The sequence below is a fragment of the Episyrphus balteatus genome, chromosome 2 (genome assembly GCF_945859705.1).
Source record: "Episyrphus balteatus chromosome 2, idEpiBalt1.1, whole genome shotgun sequence".
NCBI classification, from domain to species: domain Eukaryota; kingdom Metazoa; phylum Arthropoda; class Insecta; order Diptera; family Syrphidae; genus Episyrphus; species Episyrphus balteatus.
In genome coordinates, this window is record NC_079135.1 from 35,091,067 (window position 1) to 35,114,776 (window position 23,710).

General features: G+C 35.1%; 7 protein-coding genes across 7 annotated transcripts; 3 read left to right on the forward strand and 4 right to left on the reverse strand.

Moving 5' to 3' along the window:
* Positions 1 to 5,746: 5,746 nt before the first annotated feature.
* On the reverse strand, positions 5,747 to 6,667 carry LOC129908635 (heat shock protein 23-like). The gene has a single exon (XM_055985284.1). The coding sequence runs from the start codon at positions 6,444 to 6,446 to the stop codon at positions 5,862 to 5,864; it is 585 nt and encodes a 194-aa protein (XP_055841259.1). The 5' UTR covers positions 6,447 to 6,667; the 3' UTR covers positions 5,747 to 5,861.
* Positions 6,668 to 6,808: 141 nt separating this feature from the next.
* Positions 6,809 to 7,815, forward strand: LOC129908636 (heat shock protein 23-like). The gene has a single exon (XM_055985285.1). It carries the CDS (start codon positions 7,095 to 7,097, stop codon positions 7,677 to 7,679), a length of 585 nt encoding a protein of 194 aa, XP_055841260.1. The 5' UTR covers positions 6,809 to 7,094; the 3' UTR covers positions 7,680 to 7,815.
* A 2,472-nt stretch (positions 7,816 to 10,287) lies between these two features.
* On the reverse strand, positions 10,288 to 11,205 carry LOC129908628 (heat shock protein 23-like). Its single transcript, XM_055985278.1, has one exon. It carries the CDS (start codon positions 11,006 to 11,008, stop codon positions 10,391 to 10,393), a length of 618 nt encoding a protein of 205 aa, XP_055841253.1. The 5' UTR covers positions 11,009 to 11,205; the 3' UTR covers positions 10,288 to 10,390.
* A 951-nt stretch (positions 11,206 to 12,156) lies between these two features.
* Positions 12,157 to 12,877, forward strand: LOC129908634 (heat shock protein 23-like). Its single transcript, XM_055985283.1, has one exon. It carries the CDS (start codon positions 12,168 to 12,170, stop codon positions 12,762 to 12,764), a length of 597 nt encoding a protein of 198 aa, XP_055841258.1. The 5' UTR covers positions 12,157 to 12,167; the 3' UTR covers positions 12,765 to 12,877.
* Positions 12,878 to 13,983: 1,106 nt separating this feature from the next.
* Positions 13,984 to 14,919, reverse strand: LOC129908632 (heat shock protein 23-like). Its single transcript, XM_055985281.1, has one exon. The coding sequence runs from the start codon at positions 14,809 to 14,811 to the stop codon at positions 14,209 to 14,211; it is 603 nt and encodes a 200-aa protein (XP_055841256.1). The 5' UTR covers positions 14,812 to 14,919; the 3' UTR covers positions 13,984 to 14,208.
* A 2,676-nt stretch (positions 14,920 to 17,595) lies between these two features.
* On the forward strand, positions 17,596 to 18,592 carry LOC129908625 (heat shock protein 27-like). The gene has a single exon (XM_055985274.1). The coding sequence runs from the start codon at positions 17,774 to 17,776 to the stop codon at positions 18,416 to 18,418; it is 645 nt and encodes a 214-aa protein (XP_055841249.1). The 5' UTR covers positions 17,596 to 17,773; the 3' UTR covers positions 18,419 to 18,592.
* A 1,967-nt stretch (positions 18,593 to 20,559) lies between these two features.
* LOC129908637 (heat shock protein 27-like) lies at positions 20,560 to 21,329 on the reverse strand. Its single transcript, XM_055985286.1, has one exon. The coding sequence runs from the start codon at positions 21,194 to 21,196 to the stop codon at positions 20,639 to 20,641; it is 558 nt and encodes a 185-aa protein (XP_055841261.1). The 5' UTR covers positions 21,197 to 21,329; the 3' UTR covers positions 20,560 to 20,638.
* Positions 21,330 to 23,710: the final 2,381 nt, after the last annotated feature.

A 23,710-nucleotide genomic window follows, 5' to 3' on the forward strand; every position in this document is an offset into this window, starting at 1 on the left:
AATGCATAAACAAACATTTTTTGATACTGACTTCTTATCTTACAGAATAATTAGAAAAGTTACCATTCCATTTAATATAACAGTGTTGCAAGGAATAATTTATTTATTCGGAGTAACATGCGAGTTCACGAATGCTTTTCATTTTATTTAATAATAATCATTTAAGAGGTGAAAACTGTATTACTGGAGTATACTTTTCGGCGATTTTTTAATATCATATGTGATGGAAGGAAAATAGTTGCTGAGCGCTTTTGGTCTTATGTTCTTTAAAAATGTTGGTGTTAAGTTTTTTCGATCAATTTGTGTGAATTAAATGCATTTTTAAAACTTTGGTTCCAAAGCAACTTAAGTTTTGTTGAAGAAATTACTTGAATCTCATGTTTTTATTTAAATTTTCCAACATTTCTGGAGTGTGACAGTCAGGAATATTTGAAGAAAACAAATACATTTACGTGAATAAATAATGCGCGTTTATATAATTTTGTAAAAATAAATTAAAATCAATACAAAAATCGGCCATGTCCCGGACATGTCCCGGACGTGTCCCGGACGTGTCCCGGACATGTCCCGGACGTGTCCCGGACATGTCCCGGACGTGTCCCGGACATGTCCCGGACGTGTCCCGGACATGTTCCGGACATGTCCCGGACGTGTCCCGGACATGTCCCGGACATATCCCGAACGTGTCCCGGACATGTCCCGGACATGCCCCGGACGTGTCCCGGATATTTCACGGACATGCCCGGACATGTCCCGGACGTGTCCCGGACAAGTCCCGGACGTGTCCAGGAAATGTCCCGGACATGTCCCGGACGTGTCCCGGACGTGTTCCGGACATGTCCCGGACGTGTCTCGGACGTGTCCCGAACATGTCCCGGACATGTCCCGGACATGCCCCGGACGTGTCCCGGATATTTCACGGACATGCCCGGACATGTCCCGGACGTGTCCCGGACGTGTCCCGGACATGTCCCGGACGTGTCCCGAACATGTCCCGGACGTGTCCCGGACATGTCCCGGACATGTCCCGGACGTGTCCCGGACATGTCCCGGACATGTCCCGGACGTGTCCCGGACATGTCCCGGACATGTCCCGGACGTGTCCCGGACATGTCCCGGACATGTCCCGGACGTGTCCCGGACATGTCCCGGACATGTCCCGGACGTGTCCCGGACATGTATCGGACGTGTCCCGGACATGTCCCGGACGTGTCCCGGACATGTCCCGGACATGTCCCGGACGTGTCCCGGACATATCCCGGACGTGTCTCGGACGTGTCCCGGACGTGTCCCGGACGGGATCGGGTCAAAATTCTGGCTTCAAAATTCTGCTTTTCAAAATTCTGCTTTTTTAACGAAAATTCTGTTTTTCAAAATTCTGCTTTTTTTCTATTCTGCTTTTCAAAATTCTGCTTTTTAAAATTCTGCTTTTCAAAATTCTGCCAGCATTATACTTAAACAAAAAAATTCTGCCAATTCTGTTTTTTTTATAGCATATGTGCTGACTAAAGAAAAATACACCTCATTAATGTAATTCAACATAGGTACTTTCCTAATTTTTTTTTTGTTTAAGTGTCGGAAATATTTTTTAAAATGCATAGACTGACTTTCTTTCGAATAAAATCTATAACTTATTGGAACCGATGTTGTTTGATACAAAATATTCCTTTTCTTATTCAAATTTTTGATTATTCATCTTTATTTGATAAATTAAAAAAAATTTGAATTATTTTCGGAAATGTTTAGTATTTAAACAAAAATTAATATGCATTCAAAGAATGACAAATTATGTAGGTAAGTAATCAAATAAGCAGACAATTTATCAAGAAGATGATTTTACAGAATTTTGCAAAAAATTAAAAAAGGGTTTGGAAAATGTTAAAAAGCGCGCGCTTTTTAACATTTTCCAAACCCTTTTTTAATTTTTTGCAGAATTTTGAAAAGCAGAATTTTGAAAAACAGAATTTTGAAAAACAGAATTTTGAAAAGCAGAATTTTGAAAGCAGAATTTTGACAAAAGAATTTTGACCCCGGCAGAATTTTGACCCCAACCCGTCCCGGACGTGTTCCAGACATGTCCCGGACGTGTCCCGGACGTGTCCCGGACATGTCCCGGACGTATCCCGGACATGTCCCGGACATGTCCCAGACGTGTCCCGGACATGTCCGGACGTGTCCCGGACATGTCCGGACGTGTCCCGGACATGTCCCGGACGTGTCCCGGACATATCCCGGACATGTCCCGGACGTGTCCCGGACATGTCCCGGACGTGTCCCGGACATGTCCCGGACGTGTCCCGGACATGTCCCGGACGTGTCCCGGACATGTCCCGGACGTGTCCCGGACATGTCCCGGACGTGTCCCGGACGGGATCGGGTCAAAATTCTGGCTTCAAAATTCTGCTTTTCAAAATTCTGCTTTTTCAGCGAAAATTCTGTTTTTCAAAATTCTGCTTTTTTTTCTATTCTGTTTTTCAAAATTCTGCTTTTTAAAATTCTGCTTTTCAAAATTCTGCCAGCATTATATTTGAACAAAAAAATTCTGCTAATTCTGTTTTTTTTTTTATAGCATATGCGCTGGCTAAAGAAAAATACACCTCATTAATGTAATTCAACATTGGTACTTTCCTAAATTTTTTTATTTAAGTGTCACAAATATTTTTTGAAATGCATATACTGACTTTCTTTCAAATAAAATATTTATACTAATTGGAACCGATGTTGTATATTCCTTTTCTTATTCAAATTTTTGAATATTCATCTTTATTTGATAAATTAATACATTTTTAGTTATTTTCGGAAATGTTTAATATTAAAAACCTTTTCTTAATAGCTGTGTTTTTTTGTTTATCTATATAGATTTTGTGCAAAAAAACGACATCGAGATTTTTGAAAACCATGCAAACATTTGGCACCACTGTACATATACTTTGGCAGCTGTCTGTCAAAAATGTTGCTTTTGTTTTTTTTTTATTTTAACTCTGAAGTGGGAAGGCCATTACATCCATGTTGGATGCAAACAAAAATTTTCATATGGCCATGGCATCCATGTTGGATTCAAAAAAATTGTTTTTTTCACAAAAAACCAAAAATTATCTGTATATTCTTAGCTACATTTTAAGACCATGACCATTAACATTAGTTGCGTCGTTCTTGTGTTATAAGCGTTTGAAGGTAGCCATATTGAATTTTTTTTCGATTTTTTAAAAATCAAATGTGAAAACTTTTTTATTTTTATTTCTAATTTTTCGAAAAAACTTTGGTAATTTTATATACATATCTGTTCAACAATATTATCAGGATCCATTTAAGACTTTTATCTGAAAAGTGCATTGCGTATATCTCGAGATATTAACATTTCAATGCAACCATGTCAAACACATTTTTGATTATTTTTTTCTATGAGATTTTTTTTCAAACCTCGTTTTCTCCGCTTTTTTTTTTTTGTTAATATTTTCAGATATTTCTGTATGAACACAACAATTAAACTACCTTGGCACTACTGTTTTTATCGAGAGAAAGTAAAATCTGGATAATTATCTGGATTTTTCAAAAATCTATACAGATAAAGTTTTTGTTGTTTTTAACACGTAAATTGTTTTGATTTCAAAAATCTCGATGTCGTTTTTTTGCACAAAATCTATATAGATAAACAAAAAAACACACCTAATATTTTCAAATTTATTCATTTATAAAACAAAAATTAATTCGCATTTAAAAAATGACAAATTATGTAGGTAAGTAATCAAATAAGCAGATAATTTTTCAAAAAGATGATTTTACCGAATTCTGCAAAAAATTAAAAAAGGGTCATGTCCCGGACGTGTCCCGGACATGTCCCGGACATGTATCGGACGTGTCCCGGACATGTCCCGGACGTGTCCCGGACATATCCCGGACGTGTCCCGGACATATCCCGGACGTGTCCAGGACATGTCCCGGACGTGTCCCGGACATGTCCCGGACATGTCCCGGACGTGTCCCGGACATGTCCCGGACATGTCCCGGACGTGTCCCGGACATGTCCCGGACGTGTTCCGGACATGTCCCGGACGTGTCCCGGACGTGCCTCGGACATGTCCCGGATGTGTCCCGGACATGTCCCGGACGTGTCCCGGACGTGCCTCGGACATGTCCCGGACGTGTCTCGGACATGTCCCGGACGGGTCTCGGACATGTCCCGGATGTGTCCCGGACATGTCCCGGACGTGTCCCGGACATGTCCCGGACGTGTCCCGGACATGTCCCGGACATATCCCGGACGTGTCCCGGACATATCCCGGACGTGTCCCGGACATATCCCGGACATGTCCGCACATGTCCCGGACATATCCCGGACATGTCCCGGACGTGTCCCGGACATGTCCCGGACGTGTCACGGACATGTCCCGGACGTGTCCCGGACGTGCCCCGGACGTGTTCCGGACATGTCCCGGACGTGTCCCGGACGTGTCCCGGACATATCCCGGACGTGTCCAGGACATGTCCCGGACGTGTCCCGGACATGTCCCTTACGTGTCCCGGACATGTCCCGGACATGTCCGGGACATGTCCGGGACACGTCCGGGACATGTCCGGGACACGTCCGGGACATGTCCGGGACATGTTCGGGACGTGTTCCGGACATGTCCCGGACGTGTATCGGACGTGCCTCGGACATGTCCCGGACGTGTCTCGGACATGTCGTCCCGGACGTGTCTCGGACATGTCCCGGACGTGTCTCGGACATGTCCCGGATGTGTCCCGGACATGTCCCGGACGTGTCCCGGACATGTCCCGGACATATCCCGGACGTGTCCCGGACATATCCCGGACGTGTCCCGGACATATCCCGGACATGTCCGCACATGTCCCGGACATATCCCGGACATGTCTCGGACGTGTGCTGGACGTGTCCAGGACATGTCCCGGACGTGTCCCGGACATGTCCCGGACGTGTCCCGGACATGTCCCGGACGTGTCCCGGACATGTCCCGGACGTGTCCCGGACGTGCCCCGGACGTGTTCCGGACATATCCCGGACATGTCCCGGACATGTCCCGGACATGTCCCTAACGTGTCCCGGACGTGTCCCAGACGTGTCCCGGACATGTCCCGGACGTGTATCGGACATGTCCCGGACATGTGCCGGACATTTCCCGGACGTGTCCCGGACGTGTCCCGGAAATGTATCGGACGTGTTCCGGACTTTGCACATTAAATAATGTGCAAAGTTTCAGTTCGATACGATAATAATTTATTGGAACTGGATCAAAATTAAGTTCCAAGATTTTACTACATTATTCTTAGTTAGTTTGTCAGTTACAACTGAAGCTAATAAATCAAGAAAAATTACCATACCTGCATTTTCTTCAAAAAACAAATCTACTGCATTTTTAAATCAATCACTGTGTTTTACATGAACAAGATTCCACCCGGAACAATTGAATTTCTCTTTTCCCCTATTATAAGTTTCGGGTGAAAAGTTGTTCACGTTCGGAAAACTACTCATATTCGTATTTTGAGCTTGATTTCTACGTGGAGCAAAAATTTTGCACCTATGGCGCAAAGCCATTTTAGTAAGTTATTAAGCCAAAAAGCATACGGATTTCTAACTTAATAAATTATTAAATGACTTTAGCAATTTACTAAATCGTTTAAAATTTTGAGTTAATTTATTTTTCAAATAGATAGGAAGGTTATCGTATACCTACCTAACTACGAAACTAATGCATAAATGAAAGACGGTTTTTATTTACTTATTTTTATTATTTAATATTTTTATTTTATATGAAATAGGCAGTTTATGGTAATGGAACATAAGTTGTAATATAATGAGTTCAGTCTAAGGAAATATGTTTTTCTCAAAACAGTTTAAAATTTTATTCTTTGGCGCTTTTGTCTTCGACTTCTTTGGGCTTCTCTTGAGCATTTTCCTTCACATTGAGATGTGCTGGTCCAGTTTGTTGAATTTGTATAATTTTTTCAGCTGGCTTATCTTCGATAGCTGGCTTTGGAATGCTCACTGTCAAAACGCCATCCGATGACAATGTCGAAAGAACTTTGTTAGAATCATAGCCCTTTGGCAGTGCATATCTACGAACAAAGTGCCGTGAGATGTATCCGTGATCATCTTCTCGCTCTTCATGTTTGCCCTCCACAACTACAGCGTTGTCCACAACTTTAACTGACAATTCACTTGGTTTGAATTGCTGAACATCCATGCAAACCTGGAATCCATCTTTTCCAATGTTCGAAATTGTTCCAGAGTTGTTTTTCGAACGTAATTGCATTGGCTGATCTTCCAAACGGTTTCTCAAGGCCAACGGCAAACGTAAAATTCTAGGACTTTCGTATCTCTGAATTTGATAAGGGTCTAAACCCAAACCAAAGCCCCTATTGTAGTATGGTGAGGACATAGAGTCCAAACTATCAGCCAAATCCAAGAGTAGTTGCAATGATGACATTTTGTTCACTGTTTTTTTCTATCTTTTTACTTTAAAACAAAATAGGTACTTCAAAAATTTTAAAAATCTTTAAGAGAACTTTGCTTTGCTTAGCGGTTTCTTTCAACTTTCAAATAAACTGATGAATTTCGCCAGTGCATTGGCGTATTTATACAAAATTTGTGGATTGCTAGAATTTTCTGGGTGTATCTTCGTTGTTTATTTTCTTTGAATAAGGGGAAGTTTTAGATTCTGTTCTCTTTTTCACTTTTTCTCTTTTATCCTAATTCTCTTGTTTTTTATTTCTATTTTTAAATTAAGAGAGTACAACCTAACCTCCCCTTAAGTTCTAAATTTATATTCGAATAAAAAGAGATCAGATTTAAGAGAAAAAGCGTAAAAGAGAACCAATAATTCAATCCCAAACTTCCCCTCATTTAAAGAAAAATAAACAACGAAGAGATTGCGAGATTCACCCAGAAAATTCTGGCAATCCACAAATTTTGTATAAATACGCCAATGCACTGCCGAAATTCATCAGTTTATTTGAAAATTGAAACAAGCTCTTGGTGAACTAAAGTTCTCTTAAAGTTAAAATCGAGTACCTTTTTTAAATAATTAAAAATAAAGTGTTTTGTTAAAGTAAAAGATAGAAAAAAAGTAAACAAAATGTCTTCATTGCAATTATTGTTGGATTTGGCTGATAGTCTGGACTCTATGTCCTCACCCTACTACAATAGTGGCTTTGGTTTGGGTTTGGACCCTTATCAAATTCAGAGATACGAAAGTCCTAGAATTTTACGTTTGCCGTTGGCCTTGAGAAACCGTTTGGAAGACCAGCCAATGCAATTACGTTCGAAAAACAACTCTGGGACAATCTCAAACATTGGAAAAGATGGATTCCAGGTTTGCATGGATGTGCAGCAATTCAAACCAAGTGAATTGTCTGTTAAAGTTGTGGACAACGCTGTAGTTGTGGAGGGCAAACATGAAGAACGGGAAGATGATCATGGATATATCTCACGACACTTTGTTCGTAGATATGCTCTGCCAAAGGGCTATGATTCGGACAAAGTTAATTCGACATTGTCATCGGATGGCGTTTTGACAGTGAGCATTCCAAAGCCAGCTATCGAAGATAAGCCAGCTGAAAAAATTATACAAATTCAACAAACGGGACCAGCACATCTTAACGTGAAGGAAAATGCTCAAGAGAAGCCCAAAGAAGTCGAAGACAAAAGCGCCAAAAAATAAAATTTTAAACTGTTTTGTGAAAAACATACATTCTTAGACTGAACTCATTTATATTTCAACTTATGTTCCATTACCATACTAAACTGCCTATTTCATATTAAAATAAAAAATTATTCAAAATTTAATTACATAAAAACTGTGTTTTTTTCTAAATTTTTCTTTGCAATTTGTTAGGTTCCAGAAATTGGATGAAAAGAAATGGAAATTGAAATTTATTTTTAGGGTTCTGACTTCTGAGTATATTGTAAATCAAATTTATTTTTGCCAAACTTTACAGCTGCAAGACTTGGAAACTTTTTCATACATTTTTGCCTTTTTTAGCCTCTTATTACTAATTTACTATTATTTGCTACTTTGTTTATTTCTCGGATAGAAGTGAACATGATGGGTGATAGAATTTGACCTTTTTTAGTTTTATTGTGTTTGTGTACGAAAGGCATGTCAAACTCAATGGTTACTAGGGGCCGAAACAGCGAAATCTAAATTTTTAATGGGCCGCAAAAAAAAGTAAAACTAAAATTTTTTATAAAACAGATTTATAAAAAAAAGAAGAATTATAACTTTAATGTTTTTTTCCTGATACCTAGAATCTCTTCTTGGCTACCATTTTTTTCACCAGTCCAAGCTCCAAGACGTTCGTTAGGCTCGATCTTATTTCTCTTAATAATAAAAATATCTGCTGGCATTGGAAGGTTGTGTGAAATTTGAAACGATTTTATATGGCAGTTTTCAACTGTCCCAAATTTGACTGAAAAAGCCTTATAAAATTCATATCCACTTCATAGGAATTCGGAACTTACTTCGGACTCACACTAAACATCACATGCCTCCATTTTCATATCATTCGACATTTATTCTATTTTTATGAAAAAAAAAAAAACAACAAAGAATGTCATACCTAGGGCATTCATGATTTAATCACCGTTGTTGCTTGATAGCTTAAATCAGAACATTCGCTTTCTAATTCACGAGATCTTATAAAATTATTTTGTTTTCAGATAAATTCCATATTTGTTTTTTTCATTAAAAAAAAGAGGTGAATGTGCGTGCGTTGAACAGAAAATATAAATCATAACTTTAAGCCTCGTACGCGATAAATTTTAGCATATTTCGATTTTTAATTGGTCAAATCAAACTCATTATAAGATACATTTCAGCTGCCATACAAACTGTCGAAAAAATTTAGCCGAGCTAAAATTTATTTGAGCATCTTATCGATAATTTTTTGTATGGAACCTAAAATTTAGCTCAGATCTGTGTAACAGGCTTTAAGCTCAAAATTATCAAAAATGTCGAGGGCCGCAAAGTTATTCGTTCTAGGCCGCAAGTTTGACATGCATTTTGTACGATCATGTGTACCGATGTTTGAAAACGAGTCCTTTTCCATCCATTTATACCACTTCCGCATGGATTTATACCTACTTCTTAAGAAAAAAAAACATAATTTGTATAAAATTTTCCATTACAAACGGATTCTGTGTATTTTTTTGCCGACTCATAGCAAATTGTGAATTCGAAAGGAATTCCTGAATCCTGATAAAGCCGATAACATTTTGTTCCTTTTTATGCAATGTTCTCAGTGTTTCTTTTTTGTACATAAAAGTACCAGCTTATTCGGTCGTGTTGAATTTTATGCCAGACGGTGTTGTTGTCGTTAAGTCTCCTCGGATTTTTTTGCTTCTGATTTAATCTTAGTTTTCGAAAAAAAGTTGTTTTTGAAAAAAAAAAAAAAAAAATTCAAATTTGAACTTTTGAGGTAGTAGCATTTAATTAGCCAACGATGCCAATGAGCTCAAATAAACGAAGAAGAACAAAGAAGAACATCGGCGAAGGAAAAAAAGGCAGCAAGAAAAAGTCTCGAAAGTTTTAGGTACTAGAAGATAAAATGAACATCTCAAGGTTTATAAGCCTAGAACTAAAGCCTGCAAAAATAAAGATTAAACCATTCAACGTTGTTGTTATATTCAAAGGTGTAGAGGAAAACCTCGTATAAGGTGGTTAGAAAAATTGGAAGTGGACTTCAATCAACATGGCGTGCGAAATTGGAAACAGCTAGATAAGGATGGAGCTGGCTGGATAACCTTATTGGCAGATCGTAGTGTCGCCTTAAGGCGCTGATCACCTCAAGTAAGTAATTAAGTACCTATTCGGAACTGAACGCCCATTGCCCTCAGACTTTTAAATTAGCTAATGGCGTTTTCGATTGGCAGTCCGGAAGCGTCCGGAATCATTCTGAAAAAATTTTATTCACACAAAACTGTCAGTTTTGTACGAATAAAACGCTTTCAGAATGATTCCGGACGCTTCCGGACTGCCAATCGAAAACGCCATAAGTTTCGGATTTCTGATTTAATACAAAATCAAATACAAAATCTTTTCAATTTATAAAACTTTATTGTCAAGTTGTAAAGTTGACTTCAAAGTTGGCTTTTTACACGTTTATAATTGACAAATTAACTTTTTAGACAGAACTAACTAAAATCATGAAAACTATACAAAAACGTTAGTATTTATTTAAAGAATTAAATAAATAAAAAAAACGAGTGCCCAAAGTGAAAAAAAAACAATTTTTTTAATTTAAACAAAAACAAATTTAAATATTTTTTTTTTTTTATTTCATGGAAAGTGGATTAAATAATACAATGATAAATAATCTAGTATAAATAATAATTTCAGTCTAAAAATAAGGATTTTTTTCGCAGACTTAAAAGTTATTTCTTATCGTTTTTTTCTTCGATGGCTTTTGAATCTTTGGGCTTCTCTTCAACATTCTCCTTCACATTCAGATGTGCTGGTCCCGTTTGTTGAATTTGTATAATTTTTTCGTTTTGTTTATTTTCTATAGTTGGCTTTGGAATGCTCACTGTCAAAACGCCATCCGATGATAGTGTCGAAAGAACTTTGTCCGAATCATAGTTCCTTGGCAGAGCATATCGACGGACAAAGTGTCTTGAGATAAATCCATGGTCATCTTCTCGTTCTTCATGTTTACCCTCGACGACAACAAAATTATCTACCACCTTAACGGACAATTCACTTGGTTTGAATTGCTGGACATCCATGCAAACCTGGAAACCATCTTTTCCAATGTTTGAAATTAAACCAGAGTTTTTAGGACGCAATTGGATTATTGGCTGGTTCTCCAAACGGCTTTGCAATGCACCCAATGGTAAACGTATTATTCTGGGACTTTCGTATTGTTGAATTTGATAAGGATTCAAACCCAAACCGAAATCACTATTGTATTGATTGTTGTAGTATGGTGAAGATGGCGAAGAGATGGAATTGAGGCTATCAGCCAAATCCAAAAGCAATTGCAATGAAGACATTTTTGTTCACTTTTTTTTACTTTTCTTTACTTTGCAACAAAAATATTAATAAAATATTTAAAAACTTTAAAAATATTTTTACTTAAGAGAACTTTGCTTTTCTGTGGTTCTTTAAATTTTCAAATAAACTGATGAATTTCGCCAGCCAATTGAATATTTATACAAAACGTTTATTTTACCAGAAATTTCTAGGTGTATCTTGTCGATCTCTTTTTTAATCAAAATGAGGAGACAATATTAAAAATATAAATTTTCTTTCAACAGTTCTCTTATTAATTTGTTCAGCGGAACCAAAAAAAAACATTCAAATGAACTGCATCTCTTTTTCTTTGAATTCAGGAGAAAATTTAACTCTCTTCTCATTAAATAATTATTTTCCTTAAACGATTCTCTTAATTCAGAGATATTTAAAATTTACTCTAAAATAAACAAAAACAAAATGAATTGCCGGTAAAAGAATAAATTTAATGAACAAAAATAAACATACACAAAACAAATAAACAAAAAATAAAGCAATGGTCATGTTTGTAGTTTTGTATGCTTTGTTGCAACACGAACACATTAGCTCATTTCAAATAATAATGCTATGATTTTGATTCATGTAGCCATGTAGGAAAAAATATATTCAAATTTTTCTACCTTTGCACTCAGTAAACTCGAAAATTATCAAATTGGGGATGAAAATTTTTAGTTGTGAATGAACTACAATGTAGGGTGGGGAAAAAGTCTAGAAATTTCTTGCAATGCAAGGCTCCCAAAACAACTGAAAAAAATCATCATGAAGCAAAAAAAAAAGTAAACAAAAAAGTTATGAAGAGAATATTTCATGTATGTTCATACATACTACATACATTCTTTTTCTGAAATTGATGAAGATGACTCATCAAATAAGAGAAATCTATATTTAAAAAGTCAAATATTTAATACTCAAAAATCAGAAGACAAGAAAATGAAGAGTAAATACAAAAAAGAGTACTAATAAAGAGAAACGAGATAAATAAAAGTAGAAATTTCTGGCAAAAAAATATCTCCGTATAAATACGTGAACACAACTGGCGAAATTCATCAGTTTAATCGCTAAGCCACAAAAAGTTCTCTTAAAATTAAGTCTACATATTTATTTGAATAATTTTCTTGGGATAGACAAAGTGTGAAAAAAATGTCTTCATTGCAATTGCTTTTGGATTTGGCTGATAGCCTCAATTCCTTGTCCACCCAATCCCCATACTACAATGGAGATTTTGGTTTGGGCTTAAACCCTTATCAAATTCAACAATACGAAAGTCCCAGAATGGTGCGTTTGCCATTGGCTTTGGCCAGTCGTTTGGAGGATCAGCCTCTTCAATTCCGTCCTAGAAACTCTGGATTAATTTCAAACATTGGAAAAGACGGGTTCCAGGTTTGCATGGATGTCCAGCAATTCAAACCAAGTGAACTATCCGTTAAGGTGGTGGATAATTATGTTGTCGTTGAGGGTAAACATGAAGAACGGGAAGATGATCATGGATACATCTCACGACACTTTGTCCGTCGATATGCTCTGCCAAGGAACTATGATTCGGACAAAGTTCTATCGACACTATCATCGGATGGTGTTTTGACAGTGAGCATTCCAAAACCAGCCACTGAAGATAAACCAGCTGAAAAAATTATACAAATTCAACAAACAGGACCAGCACACCTGAATGTGAAGGAGAATGCTGAAGAGAAGCCCAAAGATTCAAAAGCCATCGAAGAAAAAACCGATAAGAAGTAAATTTGTATAGGTAGTTTCTTTGAGAAAAATTATTAAATCAGACTGAACTCATTAATTTTGCCAAAGTTATTTTCCATTGTCATACAATAATTAGGTTATCTTTTTCATATTAAATAAATAATTGTATTCAAAATTTTATAAATTAAAAAAAACTTTGTTTTATTTAAAACTGAACAATTCAAACAATTCTTGAGCTAACCAAAATACACACAAATTTGAGTACCTTCACTTCAATTTTCAAAAGCTTAAGAAACACTGTTAGAAGATCTTCCAATATTGGGCGATTTTTCTCAACAAATTTGAATATTTTCTATCAACCATATAGGTATAAACATACAATTTCTTCTTCCATGTAAACAGCGGCAGTTGTGAGCCGATTTTTTCCTAATGATATTTGTCTAATTTTTAGATAAAATATTCCAATCGTATAAACAGACAATTTTCACTCGGAAGAAAATTGACAATTGGCGTCTCATTGGTTGCTATTGGAAGACTTTTGACAGTTTGGCAAAATTTTTGAAGATCTTCCAGTCGTGTATACTTAGCCTGATAAGTAGGCTTTTGAAAAAGGTGATTTTTGGCATTTTTGTTCGGCTTTCGTAAGAAACATTCCACTCTGCAACCGCTCTTTAAGTTCCATCACATGCTTCCTCAGTATCGAGGAACCAAAATTTTAAGAGTTTGGTTTTAGAGTAGTAGCGTTAGGTTTTTAAATTATTTTTTTTTTTAGATTAACCCATTTCTTTTTTTTTTAGTTTCTGACTTTTGCCTGTAAGGGGCACCATAATAAAATAAACGTAATATGAGATAGCCTATGTCTAGCGGAGGAGGTAGACGTTTCTAAAGATAGCTCACTTTTCAAATTGCTATAAGTAGTTAAAAAGTTTTGATTGAACAGATGCACATACAATACCACAAACAAACGGATCATAAAAATAACCCTCCTTTTGGCTTTGGATTAGGACGACGAAGGCATTTTCATATTTTAGTAAATTTAAAGAACTAAGAAGACGATTATAAACTAGACAGAAAGACAAGTTACTGGACATTGAAATAACTTCAGTTACCTCCTCTAAGCAGCTTACTGTTAACTATGGACTAACTGGAAATTTAGCTTCAACCTTGAATTCTAAAAGCCTTCAAAGGCGTAACTCAATCAATATAAACAATGAAAACCATTTTTTTTAAATAAAAACATTCACTTTGCTAAATATCATGATAATTTATTCAAGTTCTTATTATTCTACTTATGCATACATATAGATAGTTAAAGGAAAGTTTGGAACAATTAACGGCAATGTAGAACGTGTAGATAAGATATGCTGAGATGTACCTTTATAAATTTAAGCTTTTATATAATTGTCTTAAACAATCTAAAAACTAATTTAAACAATTTAAAATTCGTAAGTAAATTGCCGATACATCTCCATATTAAAAGATACATTTACTGATCACCATTTTCGGCACTTTCCGTCTCCTTCTCAGACTTTTCCTCTCCATTTTCCTTTACATTCAAATGAGCCGGACCGGTTTGTTGAATCTGAATAACTCTTTCCGCTGGTTTCTCTAAAGCTTTTGGCTTTGGAATGCTAACAGTCAAAACTCCATCCGAAGATAATGCCGACATAACTTTGTCAGCATCATAGTCCTTTGGTAAAGCATATCGCCGAACGAAATGTCTAGAAATATATCCATGGTCATCTTCGCGTTCTTCATGTTTGCCCTCGACCACCACCGAATCGTCGATAACCTTGACCGATAGCTCACTTGGTTTGAAATGTTGCACATCCATGCACACCTGGAAGCCATCCTTTCCTACATTGGATATAACAGCTTCTCCTTTACCCTCACGACGTGGATCAGAAAGTCGACCTGCAGCTAAAGCAACTGCAAGAGGTAATCGAATTGAAGGTGTTGTTTGTGGACGATGATGAATGTAACGGGGTTGTAGGCCAAGACCAAAATGTCCTCCGTAAATTGGCGAAGAATTGGATGATTCTGAATTTTCAATATCCTGAAGAATTTCCAATAAGTATGGCAAAGACATTTTTACTTATTTTGCTTTTTTTTAATTAAGAAGAAACTTTAAAAGTGACTTTTTTTAGGTGGAATTTACCACTATAAATAACTGTACTAGACTAATTCGAGCCGAACCACCTTTCTGGTATTTATAGGCAAATCGATTGGTCATACAGATGATTCTAGAAGAAAGTTACAGAGTAGGTACAGACTAATACAACTTTATTGTTCTTGTCCTTATATTTTTAGAATTGGCACATATTGAATTTCATATCCAGCTGTTGTACGGCTTATAAAATGCGCAGGAGCACAATAAAGCTCTCTTCCAGCATTGTTAGCTAATTTCGCTCTTATATTAACGTCTCATTTATGTATCTTTTCACAGCTGATATCCACCGGATGGCTTGAAAAACCTGTACAGCAACTACCTACTACATATTCATGATAAAGCTAAACAACCATGAAGAAAAATTCACCCTTTTTCAAACCTACGCAAAGCAAAACAAAGGTCAATGCAGTTTGAGTTGATGCCGGTTGTTTATAGGTATACTAAACTTTGCTTTAGGTTAGGTAGGCATTTGGTTGCACTGTTTTGTGCACATAATCCTATAACTCTTATGTAGCCATAAGAAAAACCGGCCGGTAGAGATTACATACTTCCGAAAGTGCAGTACAACGACCGGTAACAATGTGAGTGTGTATTGTTAACCGGCTTTTTTAACTATCATACTGAGTTTTGAGAACGCAGTTCATCATCAATTCAGCAAAAGTAGCATGTATCCAAGATTTTACTTCAGAGAATTTGTGGCCAATGCAATATAAAGTTAACAAAAATATGAGTAAGCGAAGAGAAAATGCAAGCTGTGAAGCTACAGTTAGCCTAAGTCATATTGCATCTTGGAAATGTTGAAACAGAATAAAATGAGGAGGATACAAAAGTCATGCTAGTTTTATCATTTGACTTAACCGACTTCAACGAAATTTTCAATTGTAATTGCAATTTCTTATAAATACCTACAATTTTAATTCGGCTTTATCACGAATTACATTCGTATCAGAAATTTGCTTATATTCTAGAAAAAAAAAAAAAAAAAAACAATCACGGATTCCGTCCGTGATGGAAAATTTCATACAAATCGTCACCATGATCGGATTTTGTGATTATTTTTTCAGGAATCGTTGAAATTTTCCGATACGAATGATAAGGTCGATTGTAATTACAAACACACATACATGGTAACCCTATGAATTGAAAACAAGAATAAGTAATATTTAACTTTGGACCTTTTTTATTTAACAATTGTTTTTTTTTTTCAATCTTTTACAATATAGCAACAAGATCTACGCAAGTGCCAACCAAAGGCTCCATAGAGTCAATCAAAAGATATTTTACGAGTATGATCCAGAATGAGAAAATGTGGGTCCCTCAATTCTGTCCGTCTGAAGCTACAGCTTTGAAGCGATTTCCTTAAAACTTGTTAGGGTTAATTGAAGTTCTTTTAGGACCACAATTAATGGTATTTGCAATATGAACAAAAAAGAAATTGTTTTTCTCAAAAACGTTACTAATTATTTTTTGTATAGGTATCTACCGTTGAAAATAAGATTCTAATTTTGAAAAACAAAAACATTTTTCAAATAGTCATTAAAAAAAAAAGATTAAACCGATTTCAGCGAAAGTTTTTGTACTAAAACCTAATTTTAAAATTATTATTTATTATTTTTTTTAAGAATTAATTGTTTTTAAGAAAATTTCTTTCTTTTTTCTTAAATATTTTCTTAATGATTCTATGAATTTTTCTTGAAATTTTGTTCTTTGGTGTGCATTAATACTTTAAACAGAACGGCATATCAGTTTTTGAAAATGTTTGAAACTTTCTTGTTATCTAAAAAAATATTTTTGTTTTCAAAAAACGTCTCCAAAAAAGAATTTCAAAACAAGAGGTTAAAACTATTTAATGAATTGTTTTCGTTATTTTAAAATTTACTTTTGAAATTGTATTTAAAAAAATTAAATCAAAATAATTCTAATGAATATTTACATAAAATGATTTGAGCTACAATAAGAGTAAGTTCGTGCGACCGCATCCTGTATTTTACTTCTTTTAATATCTGAAATTCTCGTAAACGGATTTGAAAAATGTAACATGGAGTAGAACAGAAATGCTGTTTAGATATGAACTCTGATGTTCTGATATAAAAAAAAACTTTTGAAATTCCTTAAAAATCATCGGTACCAAATTTGAAGAAAATCCGCCCATCCCTAATTCTGCCACTTAGCTTTTACAGCAACAAATATTAGGCTTTCTGCAACTTTTCTCTTGAAAGTTCCGGTCCAACTATTAAAAATTAAAAAAAGTACGCATACGCCACAGTGAACCACATTGTTGTTATTTGGAATTGCAGTTTTTTTTTTTTGTAGAAGACGATACGGACAGAGCTTTTTAAAGAACGTTATTCCAAACATCAAAAATTACACATTCATGATGGTTTTTTTTTTTGCTATCTCAGGTAAAGGATTGGGTCCTTTTTATATTGTGGAAATCACCATAAGGCAGGACCAAAATCAAACGGAGAATGGGATTTGAGGAACTTTTTTTCTTACGAATAATGAATTGGCTTTTCTTTATTATGTAAATCTGTATAGGTAATAAGGTGCTATCTACTCATAAATGGTCACAAACGAATTTTTGACACACTGTAGCCACTTTATCGATTTATGATTTTGCTGACTAGACAATTTATTAAGAGAAATGCAAAAAATAATCTAATTCAGCACTGAAAACCCTTTAAAAGGGCCCCATTCAGCAATTTATCTACATAAGAAAGTCTGCAATCGAGTGTATCGGGTGTTACATATTTCGTCGGTTAACACAAAATTTAAATAAAATCATAATTTAATAAAACTACACCCTATTTATATCTAATTTATAATAACAAATCAATTAAACTTCCACTCGCCAATTAATTTAATTTAACAAAAAAAAAAAATGTCTCTCATACCATTCCTTCTCGACTTGGCTGATGAAATTAGCGAATTCCATCGCGGAGTTGACGATGACTTCGGATTCGGTATCTATTCGAATGATTTTCATCGCCCTTCAAAGACAGTGTCGCAACTTTGGTTACCTAAGCACCGTCAGCATCCCTATGCAAATATCCGCAATAAAATGCTCAAAAATCAGGAAGACAAAGAGACCACCAACGAGGACAAGGAATTTTCACCGGTTGGTAAAAATGGCTTCCAGGTCAGCATGAATGTTAAGCAATTCAAGCCAAACGAACTGACTGTCAAGACAATCGATAATTGCATCGTTGTCGAGGGCAAGCACGAGGAAAAAGAGGATGGTCATGGTCTGATTGCTCGACACTTTGTTCGCAAGTATACTTTACCAAAGGGCTATGACCCAAAAGAGGTGGCATCCACCCTATCATCAGATGGCATCCTTACCGTCAAAGCACCACCACCACTTAAATCGGGCGAAGGCAGCGAAAGAATTGTGCAAATTCAGCAGACGGGTCCAGCCCATTTGTCTGTTAAAGAGAATTGCAAAGATGCCGTCTCCTCGGAAGCCGTAAAGCCACCGCAATGCGAGAATGGTGATAAAACGACCACAGAAGAGATTTCAAATTAAATTCCATTTATTATACGCATCGGCGTATGCGCCAAAATTCCTATACTTTTCAATAATGAAAAAAGACTAATTATTATAAAGACGATTTTTTTTTATTTTAAAATAAATGTAAAAGCGAATGAAGATGAATAATTAAAAAAAAAAGAAAATAATAATAAAGCACTTCCATTCCAAACGTAATGCATTTTTTTCTATCAATTTGAATTTAATAAAAAAATAAAAAAAGGTCTTGGGTTTGTAGGTACTATTTTTTGCCTTTAATGTGGTTAAAGAGGAGGATGGAGATTTATAACCACCGTCAACTCTTTAAACTGAAGCCATAGAGTTTGATATGGTTCGGTTGTAGACAAACAGAAATTAGATTTATGTGGTTAACCATCCGAGGCTTTTCCTTTTTTTTCTTTCAGTTTTGAGCAAAGAAAACAATTTTGATGTCAATTATTTTAACGCGGTGGTTGATTTTATTCCATGGCGACATAAACCGAGTGACGGTTCAGGCATTAAATAACCAATCGTTGGGCGCCAATTTAATATTTTCGCAGTGGGTAATGGTAATAAACTCTATCCTCGTTGCAGATTTTTCATTATTGGTAGAAATGACACTGCAAGGGTCCAACTAGTCTTATAATCAGAGTGACGATTGCCACTCGGGCCCTCAGAAAAATTAAAAGCCCCAATTTATGTCAGCCTCAACCAAACAAAAGTCTCATACAATTTTTTTTCTGTTTTGTTATTATATTAACCATAAGAGGGGCTAATGCAGGCCCAGGTTTAATTTTTTTTTCATACGTCTGTAATAAACAAAATGCACTTAATCGACATTTTTTTTTAGAATTCGTCGGCGTAAAGCAAAATTGTTCTAAATCACAAAAAGCAAATTTTACAGGGCACGATTTTTAAGTTACAAATTGGTTTTGAAGCGACATTTTTCTGCTCGTTCGCCATTCAAGTGATGTTTTTTATAAATTTTGTTCTTTTCTCTTGAATAAATTATACAAGTTTACCTCATTAGTAGGTGCATACTATTTTTAAATATTTTTTAAAACTTAAAAAAAAAATTGAAATAGAACAATTCGTATACAAGTACACATTTTCCTTAAATAAAAAAGTGGATTTAGAACAAAATATGATGGGACTTAGAACAATCAAGAATACTCGGGCTCATTTTCAAAAGGCTACTTCCCTGTTTCTATTGTTCTATGTCCCATTAAACTATATTATCTGCGGAATGAAAATTTTTTTGACAAAAAACGGTTTTCAAATTTGGAAAGAGCTCCCTCAAATTAGTAAAACTGCATCATTATCTCATTTTCGGCAAAAAAAAAAAAAATGGATTTAGAACAATTTTGCTTTACGCCGACGAATTGTAGTTTTTAATTAAAATTTTCAACAGAATGAAGTGTTGCAAGTCATAAAACAGAATTGATTAAGAAAGACAAAAACATTTTTTTCTTTTCGGTGATACAAATACGGTTTTTTTTGTTTGTTCGGTTCTGAGAATCACAAAGATTTCTATGCCTGTAAGCACACATGCTGCCCGCGGTGTGAAATTTTTCCCCAAAGTCATTGAAATTGCTTGATCTATTTTGCCACTGAATAATCGAGCGAACAAGCATCGAGTGAGACATCCAAGGGAAGGTCTCTTTAAACTCTATTAGCAAATGAAAACCAAAAGTTCCTGGCTGATGAGTTATTTCCAATCGAAATATTTTGTTTTTCTTATTTTCGGACTTGAATAATAAATTCCGATCAATTTTTATATTTTTATGCTGACATCGCTTTATAATTTGGTCAGATTGTACAATTTAAACTTAAACGGTCACTGTGGCGTATGTGTAACATTTTGTTCCATTGAAAAACTATACAAAAATCTATTGCCTCCAAATTATAGAATCCAGTTAACCTTTGTTGATCACTCATCGACCCTTCGAACTATTCCCATCGTTGAACAGTAAACAATTTTTATTATTAAAAACATTCTCTTAAATAATAAAGAATTTATAGTTAGACGTTTGACATTCAAAATTTTGAAGGTGCCACCATCTTTGTCTTCTTCTTTTAACCTACCTCAAACTAAACACTAAAATAGAAAACAATGTAATCAATTGTTTTCATTAATTAAAACGCAAAACAATGAATAATTAGATTCTATAAGTACAATCAGAATTTATTTTTAAACATAAAGATTCATTTAATAAATAATGGAACATGATTGGTAATTTAGTAAAGTCTTTTGGTGTCCGGCTTGGGTCCTACATAATTAGTTCCAGTTTGTTTGATGTTAATTATTCTTTCCTTGGATTCGATAGCCTTATGTGGTGGCGGTATCTTCACACACAATACTCCATCAGAAGAAATACTTGAATCCACCTCTTCTGCATTGTAGCCACTTGGTAACAGATACGTACGTGAGAAGTGCTTTTTGGTGAAATTTTGGTCATCTTTACGCTCCTCGTGTTTGCCTTCCACAATAACAAAATTATTGACTGTCTTAACGGTGAGTTCACTTGGCTTGAAATCTTTAGTATCAAACGTAAGTTGGAAACCATCCTTGTCGATAGTCAGTTTTTCTTTTTCATCTTGAAGATGAGCAATTTGATGAAAATGTTGGAACGGAAACGATAGAAATTGAGGATGAAAGAAACTCCAAGGCAGTATTCTCATTTTGTGGAACATATCGTGAGGAAAAAGATCAAGTCCAAAATCATCGAAAAATAGCGATTTGTTGAAAATTTCCATTTCACGAGCAAAATCGTTCATAATTGGCACAACCGACATTATTTCTAGTTTTTTATTGCACTTTAATTTGGAATAATAATATTAAGGTAGATTTAAAAAAAAATGTGTACTTTTTAAAACTTTATCGATTGCAGAGATTTGTATTCCGACTGATCTTTTTGCAGCTGTAACGGCTTTTATAATGCTGCAAGAAGGCGAATTGCACAATACATAGCGCATCGGACAATTAATTAGTCGTGCAGATGCAAATAAGAGGCATTTCTAAATGAATCATGCAATAAATAATCTATGATTCACATTTTATAAATACGAAGAAACTAAGAGATTAGAAGTGATTTCTCTTTTATTTTCGTCTATTATTTTTGTTAGTGAAATGAAAATTCAATTTATGCTGCATAAATACGTAAATACTCTTTTTAAATGAACTCATTAATTTATCAAACAATTGTTGTATCTTTTTAAAAACGACAACCAAGTCGTGCGTTCTTCGTTTTATTTTATTATATTGAAGGATAAAAACAAAAAGAAAATCATGCAATGTGTTTACTAGGGGGCCTATTAAGTTAAGTTTTTAATGTTATTTTTTTTGCTTTCTTTTTTTTAATTTAAAATCTTTTAATGATTATTTAAAATCTTTTAATAATTATAATTAATAATACACGGTTCTAATGGTTTTGATCAAAAAAAGAAGTATGCCATTTTGAAGAAATAATTAATTTACACTTAAAAAACTAAATTTTGAAGTACCTACCTATTTTACTAACCCGTTTTCAAAAAATTGATTTTTCAAAAAAAAAACGAAATATTTTTTAAAAATCCGAAAATGTGTTTTTTGAAATTTTTTTAAAATTTTAATATTACGGTTTCTTAGGACCAGTTGTACAAACGTGGTTCAGCCTCGGATCAGGAATTTAACTCGCCGATTTCGGCGGATTAGCAGTGGATCAACTTTGGTTCAAGGATGGTTTTAGCTATTTCAACCTATATTGACCTAGAACCTGTGCTAGAACTCAAAACTACCAGCGAATTCAGAAGATAAAAGTTGCTGAACCACGGATTAAATATTTGTACAACTGGCCCTTAAACGATTACTTGCCCTATACCTAGTACCTTTATCGCAAGTAAAAATACATTTGATCAAATCACACATACCTTATACTTACTTACTTAGGGTTACCAGCGCCGTAAGGCGGCTTCAATCCGCTGTGGATTTAAGCCTCAACCAACAAGCTTCGCCAGCAAGCTCTATCCTTAGCTCGCTGCTTCCAGTTGCAAATTTTTTCAAAATTGTATACGTAGATTTAATTTTCAAAAATTAAATGCTCTTGTTTGTTTTTTAACAAAAACAGAAAAGAATAGACCTCCTTACCATGGATTTTTATATTAAGGGTATTTACGTAAAGAGATAATTTTCTACTTTGCAGAAAAATAGAAAATTCCGCAAAAGGTAAAGGAAAATAATTGCGGAAAAAAGGGAAACAAACAGCTGTTTGTTAAACGTCAAATTGAACTTATAAAATTTGTTCAATTAAAAAAAATAAGTCAAGCTAATTTTGCAAATACTATGCAACAATAAAAAAAATGTTATTTGCTCAAATAAAATAATATTCTCTTTTCAAACATATTTCATCTGTGGTTTTCTGAATAATAAGACATAAATCGCGTTCAAAAAGATATTTCAGATACGGGAATCCCAGATAGCCTATCCGATAGGTGATTGAACACACCCAAAGTTTATCAGATTTTTTTTCTACGGTTTCTGCTTCAAATTTGTGAGATAAAATTCTATGATTTGCGGAATATTTTCCCCCCACAAATTTTGACGGTTCATTTCTACCGATAGAAAATTCTACGGTTTCTATGGGTTTTCCGCGTTTACGTGAATACCCCTATTGTCTGGACCCAACATGCATTCTCTAGCTATTTGGCCACTAAAAAAGTGCAAGGTTGGTAAGTGTATATGTAGGTAGCTACCCTTAATATTTTGTTCGTTTCTTTTTGCGCAGTAAATTTCATCCTTTTTTCAAATTTTAACAAAATTAATTCAAATGCTAATTTCGGGAAAAAAACACGTTCACTGACCTGCGTTGTTTTGTTGAAAAATAATTCGAACACGCAAATTTCAGATGCAAAAGAACAGCTGGTTAAGAATGGGGTTGTTATTTTATAAAATTTGAGAAGATGTCAGATTTCAGATAACACAATGTGGATGTTATTATTTTGGAATTGCTATTTAAATTTGGGTTATAGGTATTAGGTAACTAGTACCTACCTGAAGAACAGGAAATACCTTATACCTATTACGTCAATTTTGTTTAGAGCCTGCCTATCAACCCTGGAATTGAAACTTGAAAATTCAAAATGATGAATTTCAACTTTCGGTGGGTATGTAGATGTACATCAACTGCCTAGTCTCCCGGTACAATCCGGAAAACCCCATATAAAATTAGAAAATTACCTAAAAAAATCAAAAATCATGAAAATTTCACCTTGAATCCGGGAGAGGAAATACAAATACAAATCTAAAAAAAATCAGGTAAAATTAATGCTCTC